This window comes from Nipponia nippon, unplaced genomic scaffold (genome assembly GCF_047370975.1).
Source record: "Nipponia nippon isolate SJK-2023a ecotype South Korea unplaced genomic scaffold, ASM4737097v1 scaffold_3, whole genome shotgun sequence".
Classification (NCBI taxonomy): domain Eukaryota; kingdom Metazoa; phylum Chordata; class Aves; order Pelecaniformes; family Threskiornithidae; genus Nipponia; species Nipponia nippon.
Window position 1 is genome coordinate 40,459,760 of NW_028262347.1, and position 23,174 is coordinate 40,482,933.

The following is a 23,174-nucleotide window of genomic DNA, read 5'->3' on the forward strand; positions in this document are numbered from 1 at the left end:
GTCTGCCATTTAGCTGCTTCTGAAGTTTCCAGAGCTGACACCTAAGCTAGGTATATAAACCTTCCTCTCTTCCCAGCTTTTTCTTCTTGATTCGCTTTAGTAGTCTGGCTTTCCAGCCTTGCTTTCTATGGGAAGGCTTGCTCAAACAAGTATATTAATGTGCAAAGTGCCTGGATTCCGTTTGAAAATGAAGTTTAGGAAATCACCTTCGGCTTGCAACTTGAAATGGAGCAATGCTTGAATGCTTTCAAAAGACAGCTGTAAATGTCTGCATACCAAGGTGTACTTTGTCTTGCACTTCAGAGATTAGATAGACCTTTGAAAGAGGTATTGCCAAGCTGTACAGTCCCATTTAGGGCTGAGCAGCTGATGAGGCACAGACAGGTAAGTGACCTGGAGCCCCCTTCTACAGAGCTCTGCAGATCCCTTGAAGGCCACGGCCCTGGCCACTGCCTGCCTTCATCAGAGATGTTCCTATAGGGGAGGGCTCTAGAGAAGGGAAACACACCTGTTCCATAGGCTGGGCTCTAGAGAAGGGAAACACACCTGTACCTGTGCCCAGAGATGAAGGCACGGGCCAGAGCAAAGGCTTTCTGGATCTACTATTCCTCATACACACCATCAATGAGTCAGCACAGATTGGAAATGTCAGAGTGAAATAATTGTAATTGCTTCAGATTCATAGTTCTCCATTAGCAAAGGATTCATGGCATTAAGAAACTTAAATCACTTGATTTAAATTCACTTGTAGGAATTTGAATAGAGGAGGGAAATGCAAGAAAAGCAACGTTCCTCTAAATGCACACTGCATTATGAAATAACGAGAAAGGAGGAGAAGTCATATCTGAAAGACCAACCAAACTCCCTCCCAACCTGACCTCTGCCTCATCTACGTCAGTACAAACGCTCTCAACACACAGGGCTCCATACAGCTAATGATGTAATATGGGTTAGATTAAGATACATTGAAGGGAGTGATGTAGAAATATGAATGTAAATTCGGTGTACTATGTAAGACCAAAGGTTGACCGGTATCCTGTTTCCAACAATGGCCAGCAAGAAGAGGTTTAGGGAAAGAACGCAAGAACAAAGCAAGCAGGAATTACTGATTACTTAATTAACGCTGTTACTTATTTTTAGTAAGCGTCCAGCTTCTGACAATCTGTAGTTTAGAAACATCCTGAACCAAAGGTTGCTTCCACATCTTTGTGTCGGTGTCTTCTCTTCTGTGATTTTTCCTTCAGACAGCTTTCTTAGCCCACCTTACGACCTTTGCACTGTCCCAGGACAATGAGCTCCATAGCTGGGAGACAGGCAATAGTGAACACTAGACATGGGGACTAGAGGGGTATTTGGGCCATCTACATTTGGGAAAAACCTTGGGATGCAGCAGAAAACATTTATTTTATTCTAATCTTATCACTAAATTGCAAATGCATTCTCTGTAGCCAGAGGATTACCTTTGGGATTAATTATAATACCAGCTTTCTGCTTTTCACAATGCCTTCTTCTTTTGCAAACCTATTCAGTATTGTGCTCTGTGGGCCAAATTCTCTTTCCAGATACCTCTATAAATCCACTGAGGCAAAACAAGCTAAATAGAGTCTAAACTGAAACAAGACCATGCAAATTGGATTTATTAGCTGTTTTGTACTTTCCTACTGTTCTGATTGCTTTCCTTCATTTGTTGTCAGGCTACACTGTTACGTCCACTATCAAATCCAGGGAAAGGAACTGAAAGCCTCTGGACTATGCAGCAGTCCTCCGGTGGAATTTGCTACAACTCAGGAAGGATTTGAGACATCTCCAAGGCAGGAGATGCAGCTGCCAGGGGGACAGTGGGAAGCGGAAGCGCCAGCCCTGGCGGAGGGGCAGGCTCCGCTGCCTCCTGCCCCGCACCGGCCCCGTCTCTCGCTGGCAGCACAGCTTTCCAGGGAGCTGCTATTGGTCATCCCGAAGCATCGGGACTGAGTTCCCTAGAGAAACATTGTACTTAACGACATTTTTCTGTGTGGGAATTATATACAGTACTTCCCCTTCTGATGCCTATCGCATATTTGAGCAGTTATTTGAAGTCGCTCTGTTCTATTTTGCTCCTGTTATCAAATCACAGTACTAACATAACAGGGATAATTATAGTTACCATAAATTAATAACAATGATACACACAGTTTGTTAAGCATCAAAAGTATATTCTTTGATAGGGAACATAAGGGAAGTCCCTGTCCCAGAAAGAAATATCACTGTCGTAGCTTCTTACAGACTCCACCAGTTAGAAAACTGAACGAAGAGTTCAAGAGTCCAGGTGTTTTATGAAGAGAGGGCACTGATTTGCAAGATCATCTTGGATCAGTCACTTAACCAATTAATGTCTCACTTGCCTTATTATGAAAATAATAAAAACTGCTCCTGAAACATGTTGTCCATACTCAGTGAAGGTTCAAAGTCAAACCAAACTGATGCATCAGCTTGGGTGTGATTGTATCAAAGCAGACAAACAACTCTAGCAAGAACCTGGCTGAAATGTCAGTGTTGTATGAAATCAGCTACTGCCTCTGGGCAGTATTTCTTGGGCTGAGCCATTCTCATAGCATACTCTGGGCATCTTCATCTCTGCCATGATGCTATTGCTTCTCTATTTCCTGAGGCTTGCCTGATTGTCTGCATGCATCTACTACCTTGTCTGATGTTTAGATTGTAAGTTTTTTGGATAGAGGATCATTTCATTTTTGTGTGTATACAGAGCCTTGCACAGAGGGACCCTGATCTGTGACCGAGGCTCTCAGGTACTATATTAATAAAAATGCTAAAGAGAATTTCCCCTAAGGGCTGAGAAATAGTCTGACCCACAGATTTACATGCAGTATACTTTGAGGAAAGGTGTATTTGCAAACAAGGGACATTTCTGCTAGTTAGCATTGTTAAGCTTTCTGTACATACTAGCTCTGACTGCGTAAGAGATCTCTGCTGAATTTCCAGAACTGCTTTTTTCTGAAAAGAAGCAGTATAATTAGTCAACTGTCATAATTTCTAAGTGTTCTCCTGACAATGCACAGAAATAAAATGAATTATGGTTGCATTCAAAGAAGAGATTCATGGCCTGGAATATTAACTGATGGCTACAATATAAGCTGGATGCTTAGTAAGTACTGTCCAGTACATGGCTTCCTGCAATTCAAAGATATACTTGGATATTTTATATTGCAGTTTTGGAGGTGCTTTGATGTTTTTCTTTTCTTTCTTTAACTGTGTTCTGTGTCTGTTCTTAACATTTTAAGTTAAGGGGAACTGAGGTAAATCCAGCTTTAGGCTGCCCTGCAGAACAGTTGGCCAGAAGGAATGGCACGATCAGTGAGAAATACATTCTAAAATAAGAGGGAAGGTGAATATTTCTGTTTTAATTTGAGGCAATGGCACTTTTTAGACATTAATAGGAGCATTCAAAGCGACTTCTATAAAGTCCCCAAATCCGAAAAATCAACTTTTCTTGTAAATTTCAACCCCCAGTCTATCTGATAGGGATGCTCCCTTCTACATCAGATGTTTATTTTACAGAAATCAGTACCTGTGGGTTCTCGTCAAGGACTCATGGGATGCAATGTACCTCATCCTGCTTATAACCCAATCTCATAATGAAACTGGTTCTCTTCTCCCTCTCTTTGTCCCATAGCACGGTATTTCCAGCCTGCCGATGTGAAAAGGCAATATATTTGGTTGTAAATGTCACAGATGGACACATCCTGCTACGGGCTGAGCCGAGCTACTCGGAGAATTCCAGTTCAGCTAATGTGCATCTCCTCACTTTCCCAGATGTCCCCCTCTGCCTGCCCATTAGGACAGCTGGTGAAGCAGTCACAGGAACCCTGCCTGGGATGGTCGCCCACAGAAGTGAAGCGGAGGCAGAGAGGAGCTGAGGAAATCAGTCACTGGAAAGCTGCGTCGGAGTTTAACCCTCTGACCAAACGGCGCTTAAAAACCCAAACCCGCTGCTGGACAAGACAAGGGGATTACTCACACGACTCAAATTACTCATGTGCCCGGGGAAACAATGGCTTCTCTGATCGTAGGCCTGAGAATCATTTCAATATTAACATGGATATTCCCCCTCGGTTTCTTGTGCCGTGTGTTACTTTTCAAAAGATCAGCTGGACAAATCACTGCAAAACCACCAAAACTGTCTACCAGATGGCGGCCACTGATTAATTTGTCTTAACTTAAGCCAAAAAGGAAGAAAATGCGATGGGTGGAGCAGTAAAGACAAGCACAATCAACATCCGACCAAACAGGGTTTCCTGTCACCTTGGGAACGACACCGATTGGCACCACGGTTTCCTGTGTACAAGCTAAAACCAGTAGCAACTGGAGTAACAAGAATAAATGCCAGATAAGAGACCTGGGAATATAATAAAATTATTACAAAACTCCTGACTGAACCTCACAGGACGGTAAAGGCATAACCAAGGGTAGGCATGGGCTGCGTGCTAAACTGAGCATCTGAGAGAAGAGGACTACGAAGTTGCACCAGAAGAATTTCTCCAAACAAGGGTGGGCTTAATTTGCCTGAATTATCCACTCCCAGAAATGAATGTCACATGCTCTGAAGAGCTTTTAGTTCTTTGCCAGAGGAAAAAAAAGGGATGTGGGACAATTTAAAGCAGAGATGGAGCTAGGAGCGGAAACGTACCATCTACCCATGTTAATCTGAAGTAATTTGCAAGAGGTGCTAGAGACACAGGGGAAGGGACTGTGGGTGTAAGTTCAGGCGATGGTACATAGTTATTTGCATCTATTTATTTAGAGCTCTAACCACAACCAAAAGACCTTCTCCACCAGCCAGGAGTCAAATAGTTAAAATATGGTTTTTAAAGGGTCTTTGTTAGGCTGGTGCCTGAGTTCACTTCCCCTCCAGAGAAAGGGGACAATTCACATTCCTGCCCTCTTCCTACAGTGCAGATAAGCAAAGACGTCTGTAATGGGCTGGACAGAACAGCCGTTTGTGCAACTCAGAGGTCCAGCGCTTGCAAAAAGCTTTCAGAGTGACTGTGCAATAACAGAAATGTTACACAAATGCAAGTTGGAGGTAAAGCGTTATCCTCTCTCTAGCCATGAATCCACATGCTAAAACAGACCTTTCGGGCACTGAGCAGGAGACCCTCTCAGCTGGATCCCACTTCATGTTCCCCATTACTTAGACCAGTTTCTCCCACCTCAGTAGCCCAGGTTTTCAGCCCTCACCCTGTCACCCAAAGTGCAGGTGCCAGCAGTCATGGTGTGGCTTTCCAGCTAGTTGAGATGGCCTGAGGAGGAGGGAAGCCACAATGCTGGGCTGCGGGGAGACCCTGCACTGAAAGGAGCATTACTAAAAGGCACAGCCCGTAAGCAGCTGCCCACTATCTGCTCCCCTCACGTCAGATGCTACACCAGCTGTGCACTTCTTCATGTGCAAGCTACATCTAGAAAAAGAAATTAAAGAGTGCCAGGAAACAATCCCAGGCATGGAAACTCGGTAATCGATATTGCTACGTTTCAAGCCTTGCAGCCTGGACTTGTTTTTAGCCCGTGCCAACAAGAGTGCTCCAAAGCAATTCACTGGCACAGTTTGGGAACCAGCACATGCACAAACCATTCCCAGTAGGCATTCTGCATCCAGCCCCCACTCTTTTGGAGGTGAAGGGAGCTTGGCAGTGTGGACACAAACTAATCTCTGCTAGCTGGCCTCAGTGCTATAAGTGTTTCTGGGTGTATTGAATTTATTAGCGCATCTTACAGACCAGGACTGAACATAGCTGAGAGGTCTGCCAAACGAGAGAAATGTATTTTTAGGTCCTTCAGAAAGTGCCTTTATTTTTTTTTTAGTTGTATTCTCTCACTCTTCTTAAATGATGTGTACAAATAGTAGCACGTAGGACTTTTACTGTACTTCAGGTTAAGGTTCTCATCTTTGCTACATCTCTTCAGACGGACATGCCAGCCAGCCAGTCTCAATCCAGCGGTTAGGAGCACGGCTGGACGAGGTTTATGTGCCATGCCCAAAGTGCTCTAATGAGTCGGTGGCAGAGACGGACCGGAGCACACAAATTCCTGCCTCCCACCTCAAACTCAGTTTACTGGTCCCTGGTGCTTTGCAAATTCCTTCTGATAGGATATCACCGTAAAATTGTTCTCCAGCTAGTACTTTTGTGTTGGCACATAGCTGCGCTTTGAACAATTACACTGACATTTTCCTGCAAACAATCCCTAGGATTTAAATTAAGAATGCAGAAAGCATATTCAGCTCCACACAATAGGGTAAATTTATCCTCCAAATCTATGCAAAGCTAGTATATTTTAGCCAGGAAATTCAAGGCCCCTTCCTGTAAATATATTAAGTTCCCATGCTTGTGTCATAAACTACAAAACCTGGCATGTTTACAGTAGTCCAACTGCAAGGTGCTACCCTCTGAGCATTACTTGAAATGATTACTCACAATGGACAGTTTTGTATAAAGATAACAGATCAGCAACACCATAATTATATTTGCAGCAACTGTGCTTTGTGATCTAAAAGTCAGAACAGAACCAGAGAGAATTGTTGGAAATTCTTCTCATCTATTAGAGCGGAGATTTGGTTGAACAGTGATATCCTGAGATGCAGCTGCCATTATATTTATGAAGCAAAGAGCACATCAGGTTTTTTACCCTGGTTCCAACATTTCTTATGAGGTTTTATTTGGTATACAGTATTGTTAAGATAATGATTCATTTTAACAGATCCTGCTTTTCTAACACCAGGAAAATAGGTATTACAGTTAGTGTTTGTCATCCACAGCATTTGTCATCCAGATGGCGATTGACAGGGCACAGAAATTGTATAGGTGGCTGGAACAATAGTTTAATTTGTGTGTCTGTGGAGAACAACTAATAAAAGGGAATAGTTACCAATATTAACATCAGAATTTTCTTCCACCTCCAAACTTGAAGCCCAAACTGGCCAGGATTTTCTCTGGAAAGGTGTAAAATACAAGATGCTTTTTCGAGGAAGGATGCCACAGGAAGACAGCAAACAATAATTGCTCTCATTATTGGTGTGACTAGATGTGTGAGTACCTTTTGCTAATACATTCCTGATTCAAACTTTATATTTTGGCAGTGAGTTCCACAGACTACTATGGGTTATCTGAATACTTTTTTTTAAATTATTTAAAAATATATTGCCTTTCGTTTCCATCAGAATATCTCTTTTTCTCATCTTATAAGGAAGTGGACAGAGGTGAGCATTTAGCAGCTTTATAATGCACATTATTTTAAGTTTTATTTCATTACACTTACAGTGAGCTATACTCACTATATGTCCACTGAATACTTCTTAGAGATGGAGAAAAGAAGTCTGCTGTCAATTTACAGGCATCTTCAGGAGGGTAAGAGAAATCTCACTGGTTACAGTCTATTAACTGTGGCATACAGTTTTTATAGTATTGCTCTGCTTTGTGGGGAAAAGTAACATCACGCACAGCTCTCACCATCAGAGTTCAAGTGACGATTCAGTCCTATCTGTTATGTTTGTAGGGACTTACACTTGACATTGATTTAGGTGATTTTCCCCCTACTCTTCTCTGTTCTGATGCCTACCGATTTTCTCTAGAGGTTGCAGACTTGCTTGCACACTGTATGTTGAACTATGTCAGTGAGCAGCCCTTTCCCCTCCAGTTTTGCTCACGCTGGCGTTGCCTGCCTTCCCTTTCACAGAGTACCTTCTGTTTTCCTGTGTCCCAGCAGTGCCTCCACACCATTGCAGAATTCTTTTATTTAGCATTTAAAAAATACTTTATTTCACTTATCTGCCAGGTTTTTGCTCTATTTGCCAAACTTTTTCTCTATTATATTCTCCCCTCTCTTGTATTTATTTGCAGAGAAAAAAAAACAGCACGAAGCACACGTAAAATGTTACTTGATCTGAATGAGAGTCCTGCATGCCCCTAGCATCCTGATATGGGAACATGAAGAGCTCTCCCATTTAGACAGAATAATTTTCCAATGAATATGTAACAGACTGAGAAAACATAGTGCTGTGATTTTTCCCACTGATTATTTAGATGTAATAACCACAGTTTTAGGTCTCTGTGGCTAAGATGGAATACAAATGCTTGAGAATACTTTCCAAAGCACTGTTTGTGTTTTTTAACATATGCAGTAGAAGAGCTATTTTCAACATATTCTTTTCTTCCATGTACTTTTGCATGCTAGATAGTAACTAATTTGAACAAGACAGTATAACAATATACTAGTTGGTTGAAATACAGTTGTCGTAGTCACAAATAATACTGGAACTAAAACCCACAGCAGCAGTGGCTGGAGGAAGCGTAAATCCAGTTGTAAAACAAGTGAATACTGTGCTGGTGTGGTAACTTATTTATATCTCCACCACGTTTTAACAACTCACTGCTTGTACTAAGAATTTTCAATGCTTGACACATCAGAATGAAATTTAAAATATCACATCCCACTTTACCAGGTTCTGATTTTGGCTGGGACCATTCATATCAAGATGAATTTTGGGCCAACCAGCAGAATAAAAGGAAGCCTTACTCTGCTGAAGGAAAAAGTATATATTATTCATATAGACCTATAAAAGCCTAAGTAGAAAGATAAACAGTGATGCAATATTCATGGATACGCTCACGGAAGAGAAAAGGATCATTTACATCCTAAATTCAGGCGTCGGTGCTATGATATTGTGACAGTCCATCACCGAAGACACCCACGGAGGAACATTAGCTCTCCCGCTCCTTTGGTCAGTAACAGCACTGTGTGGGTTGCTGATGGAGAAGGTCTTTGCTGCAAAGGAGCGGCAGTTGTGAAAACACCAGAAGAGAGCAACTTTGGAGCATTCTGTACTGAGCGATCCGGAGGATGCCAGGAGGCTCTGAAGACAGCCCTTCCCTTGCCTGCCCTGGCATCTATCATTAATTGTAATAGAAAGGGGTCAGTGCCTCTCACCTCCACACCCATCGGTCCATCCTCCACCCTTGGCCACCACCGCTCCATACCTTCCCAACTGCATGCTGCACATGGGCACACATCCGTGATCAGCATCCAGGAAAACAACTTGCCTCCCGAGGCTGCTGGGCCAGTTACTATCCTGATTACGTGACCACCTTCTCTCCTCCAAGAGCTACAGGTACTGATAGATGAAAAGCTGGACATGAGCCGGCAATGTGCTCTCACAGCCCAGAAAGCCAACCATATCCTGGGCTGCATCACAAGAAGCGTGGCCAGCAGGTCGAGGGAGGGGATTCTGCCCCCTCTGCTCTGCTCTGGTGAGACCCCACCTGCAGTACTGCATCCAGCTCTGGGGTCCTCAGCACAGAAAGGACATGGACCTGTTGGAGCGGGTCCAGAGGAGGGCCACAAAAATGATCAGAGGGATGGAACACCTCTCCTATGAGGAAGGGCTGAGAGAGTTGGGGTTGTTCAGCCTGGAGAAGAGAAAGCTGCAGGGAGACCTTATTGTGGTTTTTCAATACTTAAAGGGGGATTATAAGAAAGATGGGGACAGGCTTTTTAGCAGGGCCAGTAGCGATAGGACAAGGGGTAATGGTTTTAAACTAAAAGAGGGTAGATTCAGACTAGTTATAAGGAAGAAATCTTTCACGATGAGGGTGGTGAAACACTGGAGCGGGTTGCCCAGAGAGGTGGTAGATGCCCCATCCTTGGAAACATTCAAGGACAGGCTGGATGGGGCTCTGAGCAACCTGATCGAGTTGAAGATGTCCCTGCCGATTGCAGGGGGGACGGACCAGACGACCTTTAAAGGCCCCTTCCCTCCCAGCGCATCCTCCGACGCTGCCTATGAGAAGGCAGGCCACCCCGCCGCCAGCCCGGGGCGGCGGCAGTGCCGCCCGCCGCCTGTAGGTGGCAGCCTCCCCGCGCCGGCCGCCCGCCCCGCCGCCGGCAGCGGGGCGCGGCTGCGCCAGGCAACCCCCCCTGCGGCGGCTCTGCGCGTCGGGTAGGGCAGACGCTGCATAACCTGCTGGGGAAGCTGTGCCTTACAGAAATAGCTGAGTAAGAGAGGCTTTCCACAGAGGCAGAAAAAAATGTGCACGGACTTGGCTCTAGTATTCAGAAGCACAATGCATTTTAAGAAGCTGGACAAACTCCCAGAAACGTTTTGATCTACGGACAGCTGTCCATTAACAATTGGTCTGCCTCTGTACCAGCCAATGTTATTCCTATTAAAAACGGAAAGGGTCAGAGGGACAGAAGCTGATGCGGTGCTTTGTGAAAACGCAGTCCCGCCATATTTTTGCACTGAGCTACGGTCCTCAAAGCAGCACCCAGTGTGCAGAGCAGGGAGAGCCTGAGAGGCAGGCATCGGCCGGCTTTTCTGCCCCATCCTTCGGAGACACTGCCACAAACTTCCCGCCCAGGTGGCTAGGCACAGCGGTTGGCTCACTCCCTGGCTGGGCCCGTGGTCCATTGATTCCTCTTTGAAGAGATGATACGCTTTGGTCTGGGTCATACTAGGCATTTCATGACTATGGGTCACACTTACGGAATCAAACCAGGGAGTTTGGATAGTTAGAAAATACTGCTCAGGAACCACCGTCAAGCCATCTGGCCAAAGGAATCTCAACACTAAGTTTGTCAAGGAGCTCCCATGCCCACACTAGCCTGCCAAGAGCTTCTTCCCCAGGCAGAAACCAAAATCAGGTGTCCTGGTTTCAGCGGGGATGGAGTTAATTTTCTTCCTAGTAGCTGGTATAGTGCTGTGTTTTGGGTTTAGTATGAGAATAAACCACGACATCAGGGCAGCAAACATTATTGAATGGGTGCCCCCAAGCTGTGGCTATGAGCAGGAGGGGACCTCCAGGCTTGATCCCACTCTATACTGACACAAAAAGGGCTGCGAGCAGACTGTTTTGTCCACAGTGCGGTGCTTGCAGTGTGCAGACCCGTGCTGTAAGGTCCACCGCTCCCATGTGTACTGAGGATGGCCCAAGGTTGCCTAGTGCAAGGCTGTTGTGGGGCAGAAAGGTGGAGAGGGGTTTTAAACTGTCCACATACCTGGTCAGTAGATGATGTCTGAGGCAAAACGTGTTGCTGCATTATTATTTTTTGCCTCCAACGCTTCTGTGTGTCAAAATGTATGTAGATTTGTTCATAGTACTGGATATAGTAAATAAATAAGAAATATATATAATAATAGCTGCTTATTTCAGAGGAGGAGAAGACAACCTATTTCCTAAAGTTCTGTCCCTAACATCCCTAGACCTTCATATCACTGAGCTTGAAATAAACTTAAACCACCATTTCTTAGAAGTGGACTTGGGCTGATGAAGTGTAACTGTGTTAAACATGACAAAAAGAACTGCAGAATGGGACGTTATCACAATTGTTTTCACTTTTTCACAATGGCCTATTAGTGTTCTTTTACAGTAGAAACTAAAGTGCTCAGTTCCTTCAACTTCTTTTTCTTTAGCAATAAGCTGAAATGCCTGGTTTATTTGATCAAACATCAGGTTTAGTTTCCTGTTTGTATCTCAGCTCTCCATTTTGACACATCTGACTCAGAACTTTGTCCTTTCAAAGGATGAAATTTGGTTTAGGAGTATTAAACGCTGAGTTCCTACCTGCGGTGGTGGAAATTAGGATCCTAGATCAATAGTTTTTGTTTTCTTTGTTTGAGCAATGGAAAAATTTTTTCCCCGGTCTTTAAGTACAAACACCCTCTACAAATTCCTTCACCCCAGTCCCCCTCAACTATTATGTATGCTGTGTTAGGTACTAGGTATTATAAACTAGCTATGTGATCCCCATGCTTGTGTGCTTTATTTTTAGGGTCTTCTGGAATGAGAGCAACTATCAAAATGTATTTAGTTGCTTCCTCCATTCCTTATTTTTTTAGCTGCAGTGATATCACTACATATTTTATGACAGCTCTGCCTTTCAGCATCTTTTACCCATGGAAGAATCAATCCCCCTCCCTTAGCTCTGTCTGTGGCTCATAAAGCCATTGATAAAATCTCTGTCATTGAAATCCCACGGTTCAAGCTGAATCAGGGTTACTGCTCAGCTCTCAGAGTCGTCACAGACAAGGCTGTGCTTGGTCTCCTTTTCATTCTGATTTCCCCCTCATATCTGCGTGGTGTCTGTTCTTTCATCTATCATCTGTGCTGGGGTAGAAGAGTTCAGTTGCACGGCTGCATGCTATGTTAGTTATTCAGAGCACTGATGCTTTATGAAACTGGCCTGCAGACATCAGGCAAGAAATTATATATATGTTTTGAACAGAGGAGAGACAGATGTCAGTGTGCATTCTCCTGTGGGAAGAATAACTAGTTTTATAAAAAGAGCACTGGCCCAGTTTTTGAAAGGTAGAATGAGTGGCAAAGTTTGGTGCCCAAGTATTTCTGAGGAGCTGCACACGAGGGTCGGTTTCATTACTAATGACTTCTTTCTCTTTTTTGTAAAGCCTGTAGACCTTGGACTCTATCCCGACCATCATGGAAAGCTGGATTTAAGAAGAAAAATTATCAAAAGGTGATAACGGAAACACTGTCTGAGACTGGTAAATGCACTTAGTTGGTGTAAATATTTCTTCTTTCCAAGTTTCCCATGTGCTAGTGACTCCCTGACAACGAGAACATCCTTTGCTGACAAAACATAACCAGCCCTTGTGCCTTCTGCCAGGATCTCCAGGATCAAAACAGGCAAAAATCAATGGAAAATGAAAAATTATTTCCTTGGAGCAGTTGTTGGAAAGGGGAAGAAACAAATTAGCAAAACGAATTCCAGTATTGCGGTTAATCTCAGCCCAAACTTCTGGACCTTTGCTCATATGAAAAGGAAAGGAGAGAATACCCATGAGACAGATAGCAACACACCAAAATCCCGCTTCTCAGATGTCCCTATGGGAAGGTCTCCCATTCATTGACAGAAGAGACACATATGAAATCATGCAGCATGACTGTAACAAAGCAGAATAAATCCTGAAGGCGATGGGCACCATCCTACCTTTCCTGGAGCCCCACAGGTTTCATTCTGAAAGGAGACGGACTGGCACACAGGGGAGGTTTGAGCTCAGGAACACATTGGCCTTGAGGGTCCACTACAACATTGACAACCTTTGGAGCCTGTTCAGGCTGGACCATGCTGTTTGTGGTCTTATACTCGGACTGAGATGTCTGCAGGGGAAGAGGTGAGAGGTGGATCTCCTGCTTCTTTTCCTTCTCTTGTCTCAGTGACAACTGGATCTTCTCCTTTAATCTGTACAGAACCTACAGAAATAAAGAGGAAAGCTCAATCTCAATTCCCTGGTAAACACAGCAAGGAAAGTATCACAAATGCTGGATAAGATTGCTATATGTGGCTTTCATTCCTAGAAGGTAAGCCACAAGTTGTGTTACACGGCGTTTCCCACAACAGGATAAATATTTCCATTACATAAACCACAGTGTGTACACGTGGGCGGTAGGGATTTTAACAGTTCTGATGGTGAGCCAGTAATTATTTGTAATACCAGCAGCTGTATTATTAAAGGGGCAAATAACATAGAATGGAAAATAGTTACAAAAGACACTGTGAAGAAGGAAATACTGATAAATAGAGTAATTGTAGAAAAATTTGTAAGAATTTTAACACAAGAGAGACAATGGCACAAAATAAAATAGATGCTTATGATATATCCAGGTACACGTGTCTAATTATAGCAGTCTCAATTTGTTTTAGAGCAGATGCTCTTAAAAGCTCTTACTCATTTTGCATGGAGCTGATGGTTGAACAGAGTAACTTTACTACGCCACTTTTGTAACGGTAGGCTGCTACTACTCTGAAATACTCCTCAGGATAAGGATATCCCTCAATATCCTCAAAGAAACATAACCTGTTCTGGAATAAAGCTGAAGCGATGCATGGCCTATGAAGCTATTTAAGCATCTGTTCAGAACAGTGTGTTTTACAGTTACCAAGACATTGACGTCTGAACATACTGTAATACCAGGATTCTCTGTCCACCTATTGCTTATGAACTTGAATATCATATATCTGCAGCAAAAAAGCTTTTCAGAAGTTGCACTGATCCTCTTCCACTGAACTCCACACTGACGCTGCTGTACACCGGCTTGGCGAGGACTGGTGGGTAGCGTGTGCTTGGTAATGTCACTCCAGAGGAACCTGTGTTACGGCTATTTAACACATCTTCTCTCTCTTGAGGGGAGTGCAAACAACGATTTCTAAGCCATATTTGTGCCATTTTCAAAATGTGCTTTACAACCTATGAAACTTAGGAGAATTACTATTGTAAGTGTTGTGTGTGGAGGTGGGTGAAACGCACACAGCTTTTTGAAGGTGTCTGCAGAAACCCTTATAACTTCTACTCTGCTTCATCTGTTGCCATAAAGCATTCAAATTGAATCCTGGTTTGCAAAGCCGTAAAGACAAAGCCTAGACCAAAGCATTTTTCCACTGCAAGTCAGAAGCTCTTTGACAGCTGTTGCCCCACTAGCACCGCATAAAGATCTATCACTCCATAGCTTTCCAGTGAGGACTGGATATATCTGATGGGTTTGTTTTTTCAAGGATTAGCATTAGAGATTTAGCTGGGAACTGACCTAATGTCATTAGCAATACACCCATTAAACAAGACTTAGCTACATAAACCATCTGTTCATTCAGAAGAGTTTAGAATTAAATTGCATGGATAAGATAAGCTGCTCTTGCCATTATATTGCAGAAAAAAACAGCCCTACTGTGAAGCAAGGACACAGGTATCAGTAAAGATAAAACAGGGCCTTGAAATATTTTAACCCTCTTTTCCTCCAGTGATTGCTTTGGTCTAATTTTTTTGTGGTAACCCACAGATATACAGCCCAGACATTCACGGTCATGACAATGTTAACCATACCTTCTTGCCACTGATATATTTTGACATAATTTCATCCCTTGGAGACCCAGGGAATTATGTTTTTGACTTCCAAAAACCTGGACGAGTATTATTTCATATCCTTTTTAATACTTGAAGTTGAAAAAAAGCTAAAGAACACATTTGGTCTAAGAGCTATCACACTTTCCTCAGAAAGTGTGGTCAGGGCCATCATGTTTTTAATGAATTCCAGGTGAAAGTCAAACAAACAGAAATGGCCAAAAAGACAGTGATCAACCCAATCACCAAGCTCTTCAAAGGGAACAAGTTACTTGTACTCATATTTCAAATGGGTTTAAACACATCTGTCAGTATGGATGGAAACAGATATGAAGCCCCTAAATTAGGAAAACTGACATTTTACTGATACCCCAGAAGATTCATTGTGAAGATAATGAAGAGGCATGGAGCAACTGAACAACATGAAGCACTATTTTCCAGGACACACGAGGTGGGTCACCTGTAATTTTTTCATATATTAAGCCTAGGGTTCAAAGCCACAGTCCAAAAGGAAAGTAACTCTTCTTTTTGCCTCCTCTTTGACTCAGCTTATATGGTAGAATGACAGGGTGCTGACAGCATGACATTCACTCTTTATATCTCTGCTCAGATTTCTGCAAAGGAAAGCTGACATGTTACGCCCTAGCTTGGCCAGTACCTCCTACCTACCCATTCAAAATACCAGTGGAAACTGCTCTTACTCATCTTCAGAGATTGACATGAAATCCCAATGAGACAACTATGTCTCTAGAACAAAGATCTTGGCAATGGTTATTTGGAGCAGTGATAGGAAAACTCATCTGCCTAGAGATATTTAGGGCACCCAGGACTGTATCGTAAAATCTCCCAGAAACCATGGAAATTAAGACAGTTCACTCTAATTAAAAGCATTCTCTCTAACAAGTACTTACCAACACACGTGTGAGGTTGTGTGTGTATCTCTGCAAAAGCAGAGCTATTGTGCATGTGTATACATGAGAAGAAAATCAGCTAACAAAATTTCCCTCAAACCCTGGGGAAGGGATGAAAGAACAAAAATGCGACAGATGTTAGTCGTGTTATTTGATGCATTACTGGGAGGCATTTGGATACCATGATTTGAACGCACTATAAAAAGTTATACAGAAGCAGAATTAAAGAATTCAGACAATCTAGGACTAGTTTATAGACAAACCCCCTAATTTCAAGTTGGCTTAAACACTCTTGCAGTATGATAAAAATACATACCGTTATTTTTGATTTAATCTTTAAACTGGCAAAAGCTGAAGTTGATAAGCTGATATTAGTTAGTTGTATATATTCTATAATCAAAGTGCTTTCAGGAGTCCTGCACCACTTTATGAATCCTGAAACTTGTAAGTTTAAGAACAAGAGATAGCTCATGTGGAAATTTGATGCTAGAATGCATTTTTTTGTTATTCAATATTCTTCTTGTTAAAGAAATTCCAAAATACAACCATGAAGATGAAAAAATATTTATCATTTAAGTAACTATCTCCCCAAAACACCAAATAACTGTTCATAACTCATAAAACACCAAAGACAGTAGTACAAATTTAGATCCTCACCATTTGTTGACAAGGCAAAGTTCATGGAATCATGGATTCATGGAATAGTTTGGGTCAGAAGGGACCTTTAATGATCTCCAAGTCCAACCCCCCTGACATAAGCAGGGACATCTTTCACAGGTCAGGTTGCTCGAAGTTCATGTCTTCCATCATTTTAAATGAAAAAAAATTCTGCTTTTTGATTTTTTTTTTTTAGTGGTAAAAAGAAAGACATTTAGAAAACCCTCTTATCACAACTAGCTACAAATATTTCATAATCTGAAGGTGATACTTGCAGACTACTCAACAGATATTAATATGTACATAGTTAAAAAAAAAGCAAACATACTGGTTTATTAAAACAGGCAAAATTAGTATGAAATATGATAGCAAATAATTTAACCCACTGCCAAATATTGCGTTATTTAGTAAATTTGGTCGTGGCTCAGTTATTTCTCTATCTATGTAAAATAAAAAATAGAGACCTGTTTTACACATAGGAGTGCTAAAAATATTTATTCTTACTTAGCCCTTTGCTTGGCAAACTTTGTAAGTGATGTACGATGTTCCCAGTGGAAGTGAGCCCATGGTCAGCCCATGATGAGGATAGCAATGAGGTGTGTGTTGGCTTCCACATATGATGAATCGCTCTTGGGATGCAAAAGGTTCCCATACTATGACAACAAGGACTAGCTGAGTAAAAACGACCTCAGAGGTACAATTTACAAGTCCAAATTTAGCTCATGTGCTGCTGTATTACACTGTTTAGCAATACTCTGCACAGTAGATTTTTATGGCCAGATATTGGTTAAATTCCAGCCAAGCATTAAGAAGCCTAAAAGCTGTTAATGCAGTGTGCTCTCAGCGCAGGGAAGCACCATGATTTGTAAAACCCAGTTAAGAGACAAGGCCGCACGTTTTACAATTTCTGCAGAAATTACACAGAACAAAGCAGTAACACTGACAATTCAGCTGCCTTACACTGAGCGCTGCTGATAACATCATCATCACTTAAAGTACTTCCTACTCCACACTTTAAAGGACACTTCCAAGTCATCTACAGATGCAGGCTAAGCTTTCTACTTTTGGACCCTTTAAACTACAAATAACCACCTATGGACAAACAGATGCCTACTCTAACTTTAAAAAAGAGGACACATTTTGGTGGTCTCATATGGTCGCTATGGCCAAAGCTACTGAGGATGAGCCCTAACGCTTTATGCTAAAGCTGAATGGTCTGATAGACTGCAATGGCTGAATTTGAAATACTCAATTCCTGCTTTTCATAAGTCTGCCACTGACACACATAAAGTGGGATGAAAATTAACGTGAGCTGTTTGTTAGCCTTATAGATTGCACATACTCCGTGTATCAGCAGGTCCTGGCAAAATGTGAGACAGTGTCCATGTACACAGTCTAACCAGCAGCACACGTAAACATACAGGTTGGACCTGGGAGGGGACAGAAAGGGGAATGCCTGCAGAAAAGACCACAGCATCATAGTGAATCCATCTGGAAGGGAGTTAAAGGAGCCTACTAGTATTTACCTCCGCCATAACTCCAGATCAGCTACACCTAAACTATTCTTGACAGGTACTTGCCTAAAACCTTAACGGGTGAAAACTCCCGAGCTTCCCCAAGCAATGTACTCCAGGGTCTAGGGACCCATGCGATAACAAAGTTCTTTCTAATGAGTCAGCCAAATCACTCTTTCAAAAAATGTGCTTCTTTTCCAGTCACCAGTGGAGAAAGTATTATCTTCTTCCTTACCACAGCCTTTGAAATCTTTCCATGTTTGAGAACTACCATGTTTCTCCTTGCTCTTCTTTTCTCTGTCATAAATAAACCAAATTATTTCCTGTCTTCTGTGTCTCTGATCACTCTTGTATCTCCTCCCTACTATAATTGCCTGACATTTCTCCCAAGTGTGGTACCCGAAAGAGACCACAGAGAATGAGTAAGACACGAGAATGAGTAAGACACGATACTATAATCAAATTATTATCAGAGCCAAGTTGAATGCAGATCTTAGAGATCATATCCTCATTTATACATCCCAGGGCAAGAAGTATATTTTTTGCAACAATGTGATGTTATTCATTTACTTCAGCGTGTGCTCTGCGGTACTGCTGGAACCTTTCCTACAGAACCATTGTTTTGCCATGTATTTCCTACATTGTACTGATGCACATGATTAGAGCTCTTGTCCTTGCCAAGCAACATTCTTGTTACTTCCCATCTTTTCTCCAGCACCTTAAGAATATTTTAAGTTCTGATACTGTCCTCCACAGTGCTTACAATTCCCAGTACCGTCTACGCATTCCAAATAATTAATGAAAATATTGTGTAGTACCGGGACAAGGACAGACAGCATTTTCTATACCCTTCCAGTTAAACAGTCAGTAATGACCAAAATATCTGCTTCTCCAAAGTAAAAAGTTTGAGTAAAAGTTAGTACTTCTAGAGTTAGCCTCCTATTTTTGAGTGAGATGGCACAGAGAAATGGAGATGCCCAGGAAGTAGAAATTATATAAAGCAACAATTTTCATGAGAAAACAAGTGCTTTTCAAATCTTAGGGAGATTTTAAAAGCTTAAATAAGATTTTGTTATCAATGTGATCACTTATTAATATCTTCAGTTTAAACATTCTTTCCATCTTAAAGTTGTAAGTGGGAAATCCATCTAGGTTAAAGAGAATTAAATGTGTTTTAAAGCAAAATATCTTAAAAGACTCCAAGATACTATGTGTTCATGAATGCTGAGAATTGTCATAGAATTCAGTAAACCCTTATATTTATGCACCACAGAAGAAATATACAATTCAGAGAAGGAAAACACGGGAGATACAACATTGGAAAAAATGCAAAAATCACCCTGTGAAAGTCAGTGGTGGTGTAGTGTTGTTCATTTTCTGTGTGACCCTCGCACATCCCATATTCAGTGTATTACAAGTATGTCTAATGCCCAGAAACCTGGCCACTGAACTCATACAATGTGAACAGCGAAGTTGTTCAAAAATATGATCACTCTTTCATGTACTTACTAGTCATTTCAGTTCAAAATTTGTATATTCGATACATGAATATTGACACACACTCTAAGAACTGTGCATTGACAATATTGTATCAATGTGGTGTTGCTTTTACTATCCAATAAAACTGAAATACAGACAGCTAATGCGACTTCAGGGATCCTGGGACCTTAGTAAGAAGGTTGAGAAGTCATCACTCACATCATTATACAGTTACTCTGCAGATTTAAGAGCCCACTATTTATTTTTTCAGCTTCCTTCTAGTTACATTCTTCAACTGGACTCAAAATATATTAAGAAATGTGGTTCTTCAAACTTTGGCTTCACAGCATTATGTGAGTGACCAATGCTTACCTTATAGCTGAGTTTTTAATAGCTTTGAGAAAACACCTCTCATGTAAAGAATGTGTGACTCTATCCTTCAGACTGAGAAAAGCATGAAGAACAGCAAAAAAAAGTAAAAAGGAAACTTACCATTAAACAAGTTACTAGAATGACAAAGATGCTGAGAAATATGACAACCGCATAAAATCCTTCTTTGCTCCAGATTTTGTCTGCTTCATGCTGGCCTTGCAAAACATTTTTCTTTTTAAGCAATAGAACAGAAAGAGGAAGAGAAAAGAAGTTACACAGTAGCGTGCGCAGATTAAATAGCTCTTGTCAGGCATTAATCACCCTCCTTAGCTTTGTCACAGTTCACATTCCACAGTATAGGGCACTCACTTTGAACACTGCTCTTTGCATACCCACCTCGGCGACGCGCCCCGCCTGCACTGTGTCTGTCCGTGTCCGTGCGTGCGACCCAGGGGTCCTAACGCTACGCGAGACGATCTAAGACCTTCTCTGTGGCTGCTGAGATAATCCTCCACCAGGAGTCATGGATTGGTTGAAGGTAAGCAAACAAGACCCGCGGTCTTTCTTTCTTGGAAACTACCTAGCTCATCAGGTAAAAGGGCAGCACTCCCGCGTGGGCTGCGGGCACCGCTCGCCCTGCCTCTTTCTCCCCGCCGCTTATCTCCGGCCCCGGCACCCACGCGCCAGCCGCGGGACTGTTTACACTTGACACAGGAACGAAGAGCAGGTGACTTGCCGGTTTGCCTTCGTGAGCCGGCAAGCCCTGACACTCCTGCCTTTAGAGTACACGCACACATACATGTGCATATGTAAAAAGTTCTGATTATGCTGAAAGTAATCTCATTATCCGTCTATCTATAATTCTGATTATGCTTAAAGTAATCTCATTATCTTCGGGTTCCTGCTGATAGTACATTTCTTAAACAGCTGTGCACACTAAAATTTCCAGAACTGCTGGGGAACTCCTGGGGATTATGAAATAATTGTAAAAGCTGTTATTTTTGGCTTTATTGCAGTGTGGGGAGTTGGTTGGGCTATTAAATTACCAGAATTTCACTATGTTTCCAAATAGAGATTTGGTAGTAGAAACAGGGTACATGTACCCTCAGTCTAACTGCAATATATTATTTAAAATAAAATATGTCATCTTGTGTTTCCGTGACCGCAGTTCAGTAGACGTTGCTCTGCCAATTTTCAGCTACTTGCTTTTCTCTTCTTAATTGTGCATTTTCACTACGGTTCTCAGACTGAGTAAAAACGGCTTTCTTAAATTCTGGTTTCCACTGTAAATGTTCAAGGTCTTGGTGTTTCCCTTTTACTGAAATTCCCTAATGGTTTTAATTAAACTTCCCGTTTAACTAGTGAGTTGTGTTCCCACCTCAAGGTGGCCTTTTTTCCTCTCTGGGGACATTGTGTAAGAGGACTGGGAGTTTTCCACAGAGGAAAGAGTTCCTCCGTCTAAAGGTGAGTGGCTGCTCACCGGACCTGTGTAACTGCGGGGACCCACTAGCACTTGACATGGGTACTTCATGCTCCAAAGTCTGCTTAGCCACCAATTAGCCTGCTCTTTTGAACAATAAATACATCAAGCAAACTCCTCGTGTCCATCAGCCTCCCAAACACAGAAAGTCCTGATGAAGTTGAATTCATGTGGAAAGGCTTGCTGAGGAGGAGGACATCATGGCCTGGGGAAGAGAGGACAAGCTGACAAGAATCTGCTGTGTGCTGGATCCCACTAGAGTTTTCATGGTCCTCCTTTCAGCACAGGTTTGTGCCCTGCTTGCTTTGAAAAGGGCCGGGACAATGCAGATTAAAGTCAACGCAGATGCAAGACAACTCACAGATCATACCATCATGCCACAAAACACGAACATTTAGAGAAGTATTTGGTAGCATGGTTAATTGACAGAGACTTGCTTGCTAAAAAAAAAAGCATGTGTATAACCAGGACTTGACTGCTTTAGAACTGAAAGCATAATAAAGAAGAGTTTTCTTTGGAAGCCATAGCCCTAGGGACCAGAATGGAAATCCTTTACCCCCTTCTGCTGAACTACAGAAACAAACCTTGTAAAATTAGTGTATTTGTGTGTGTGTGTGTGTGTGTAATCACGCAGTGTTTCATGACCTGGGCTTAAAAGTATTGCAGGTATTGACAGTTTAACAAGGTTTATAAGTGTCAGTCTTGTGTTTAGTGAGCAACTTAAAAACCAGGGCTTTCAAAGATAAGCTGGAAATCTTGCCAAATGTTTCTGCAAAAATTGTTCCTAGACATATTCAAACAGCGTTGCCACTCTAAGGGGGTGCAGCTCTCTATGCAATCTGCTACCTCAGCACAGCAAGGTTATTCTGCTCTGCTCACAGCGCAGGACTCGGATCCCAGCACTGGCTCAGAGCCTGAAACTGCAGCTGCTCCACACTTGGGACGGCTCCTGTTGAGCTCCATGGGAATCCCACAGCGACAGCAGCAGCTATAAACTATAAACTAAGTGTTTGACCCTGGGCAGGTTACCTGACGGCTTTCCGGTGTTTCAGATCTCTCAGGAGGAAATCTAGATAAAATGCAGGAGTTGATGGAGAATTGGCCATGCTGACCTTTTGTAAGGGAGTAAATGGGGGGTTTTTGTACCTCTTCACTGGAAGGACAAATACACTAAGAAGTTAATGAAGAGCTAATAGGACTTTTTGACTCAATGGGTGAGAGATTTTAATTAACTGTAACTCATTAGTGTCACAAAACTTTTAAAATATTTTATAATAGACTTCGTATACATAACCGAGCCTAAGAGAATTAATCTCTATGATGTCCGTCTAAAGGTATGTGTGTTGGATACATTTTTCCCTGATTTGTCTTTCTAAAAATAAAGTTCAAAGAATATTAACAAATGCTGCAAAAAGGGTCAAAAAAAAGTATGCCCCAACTTTAACATGTCTCACACACCATTTTGAAACACACAGAAGTAGTACCTTCACCTAACCAAGGGAACCTCCCTCCCAGATCTAACTGAGCAGTATGCGGGACAGCAAAATTATTGCTTAAGCTGCTCCCTAATGACAGACGAGGCTGTGACCTACAGTACCTGACTCATTTCACGCCCACAATAAGGAATTGCTTTCTGAAACGTCAGTGCTGCTCATTCAGAACTTTGTTCGCCGGTCTGGGAGAACTGATAAGAGGGACGGCAATTGCCACGCTCACTACAAATTGTTGACGCCCAGGAAACATAAGCTGACAGGATGGCCAAATGCTGTGGAAAAAGCAAAAAAGAGAGGACTTCTGTCTGTGACCGCAGGCAATGAGCCTCCCACACGGAGATGTGCTGTGTCTCCACTGACTGATGTTAC

The 23,174-nt window shown here is 42.3% G+C and overlaps 1 protein-coding gene across 1 annotated transcript in view; it reads right to left on the reverse strand.

The window, feature by feature from the left end:
- Window positions 1-23,174, reverse strand: part of PTPRR (protein tyrosine phosphatase receptor type R) — a 153,491-nt gene that overhangs the window by 46,177 nt on the left and 84,140 nt on the right. Inside the window, exons 5-6 of the mRNA XM_087765121.1 lie at window positions 19,953-20,063; window positions 12,994-13,256 (exon numbers count right to left, since the gene is read on the reverse strand). Coding sequence (XP_087621247.1) covers window positions 12,994-13,256; window positions 19,953-20,063 — 374 coding nt within the window. The remainder of the gene's footprint in view (window positions 1-12,993; window positions 13,257-19,952; window positions 20,064-23,174) is intronic.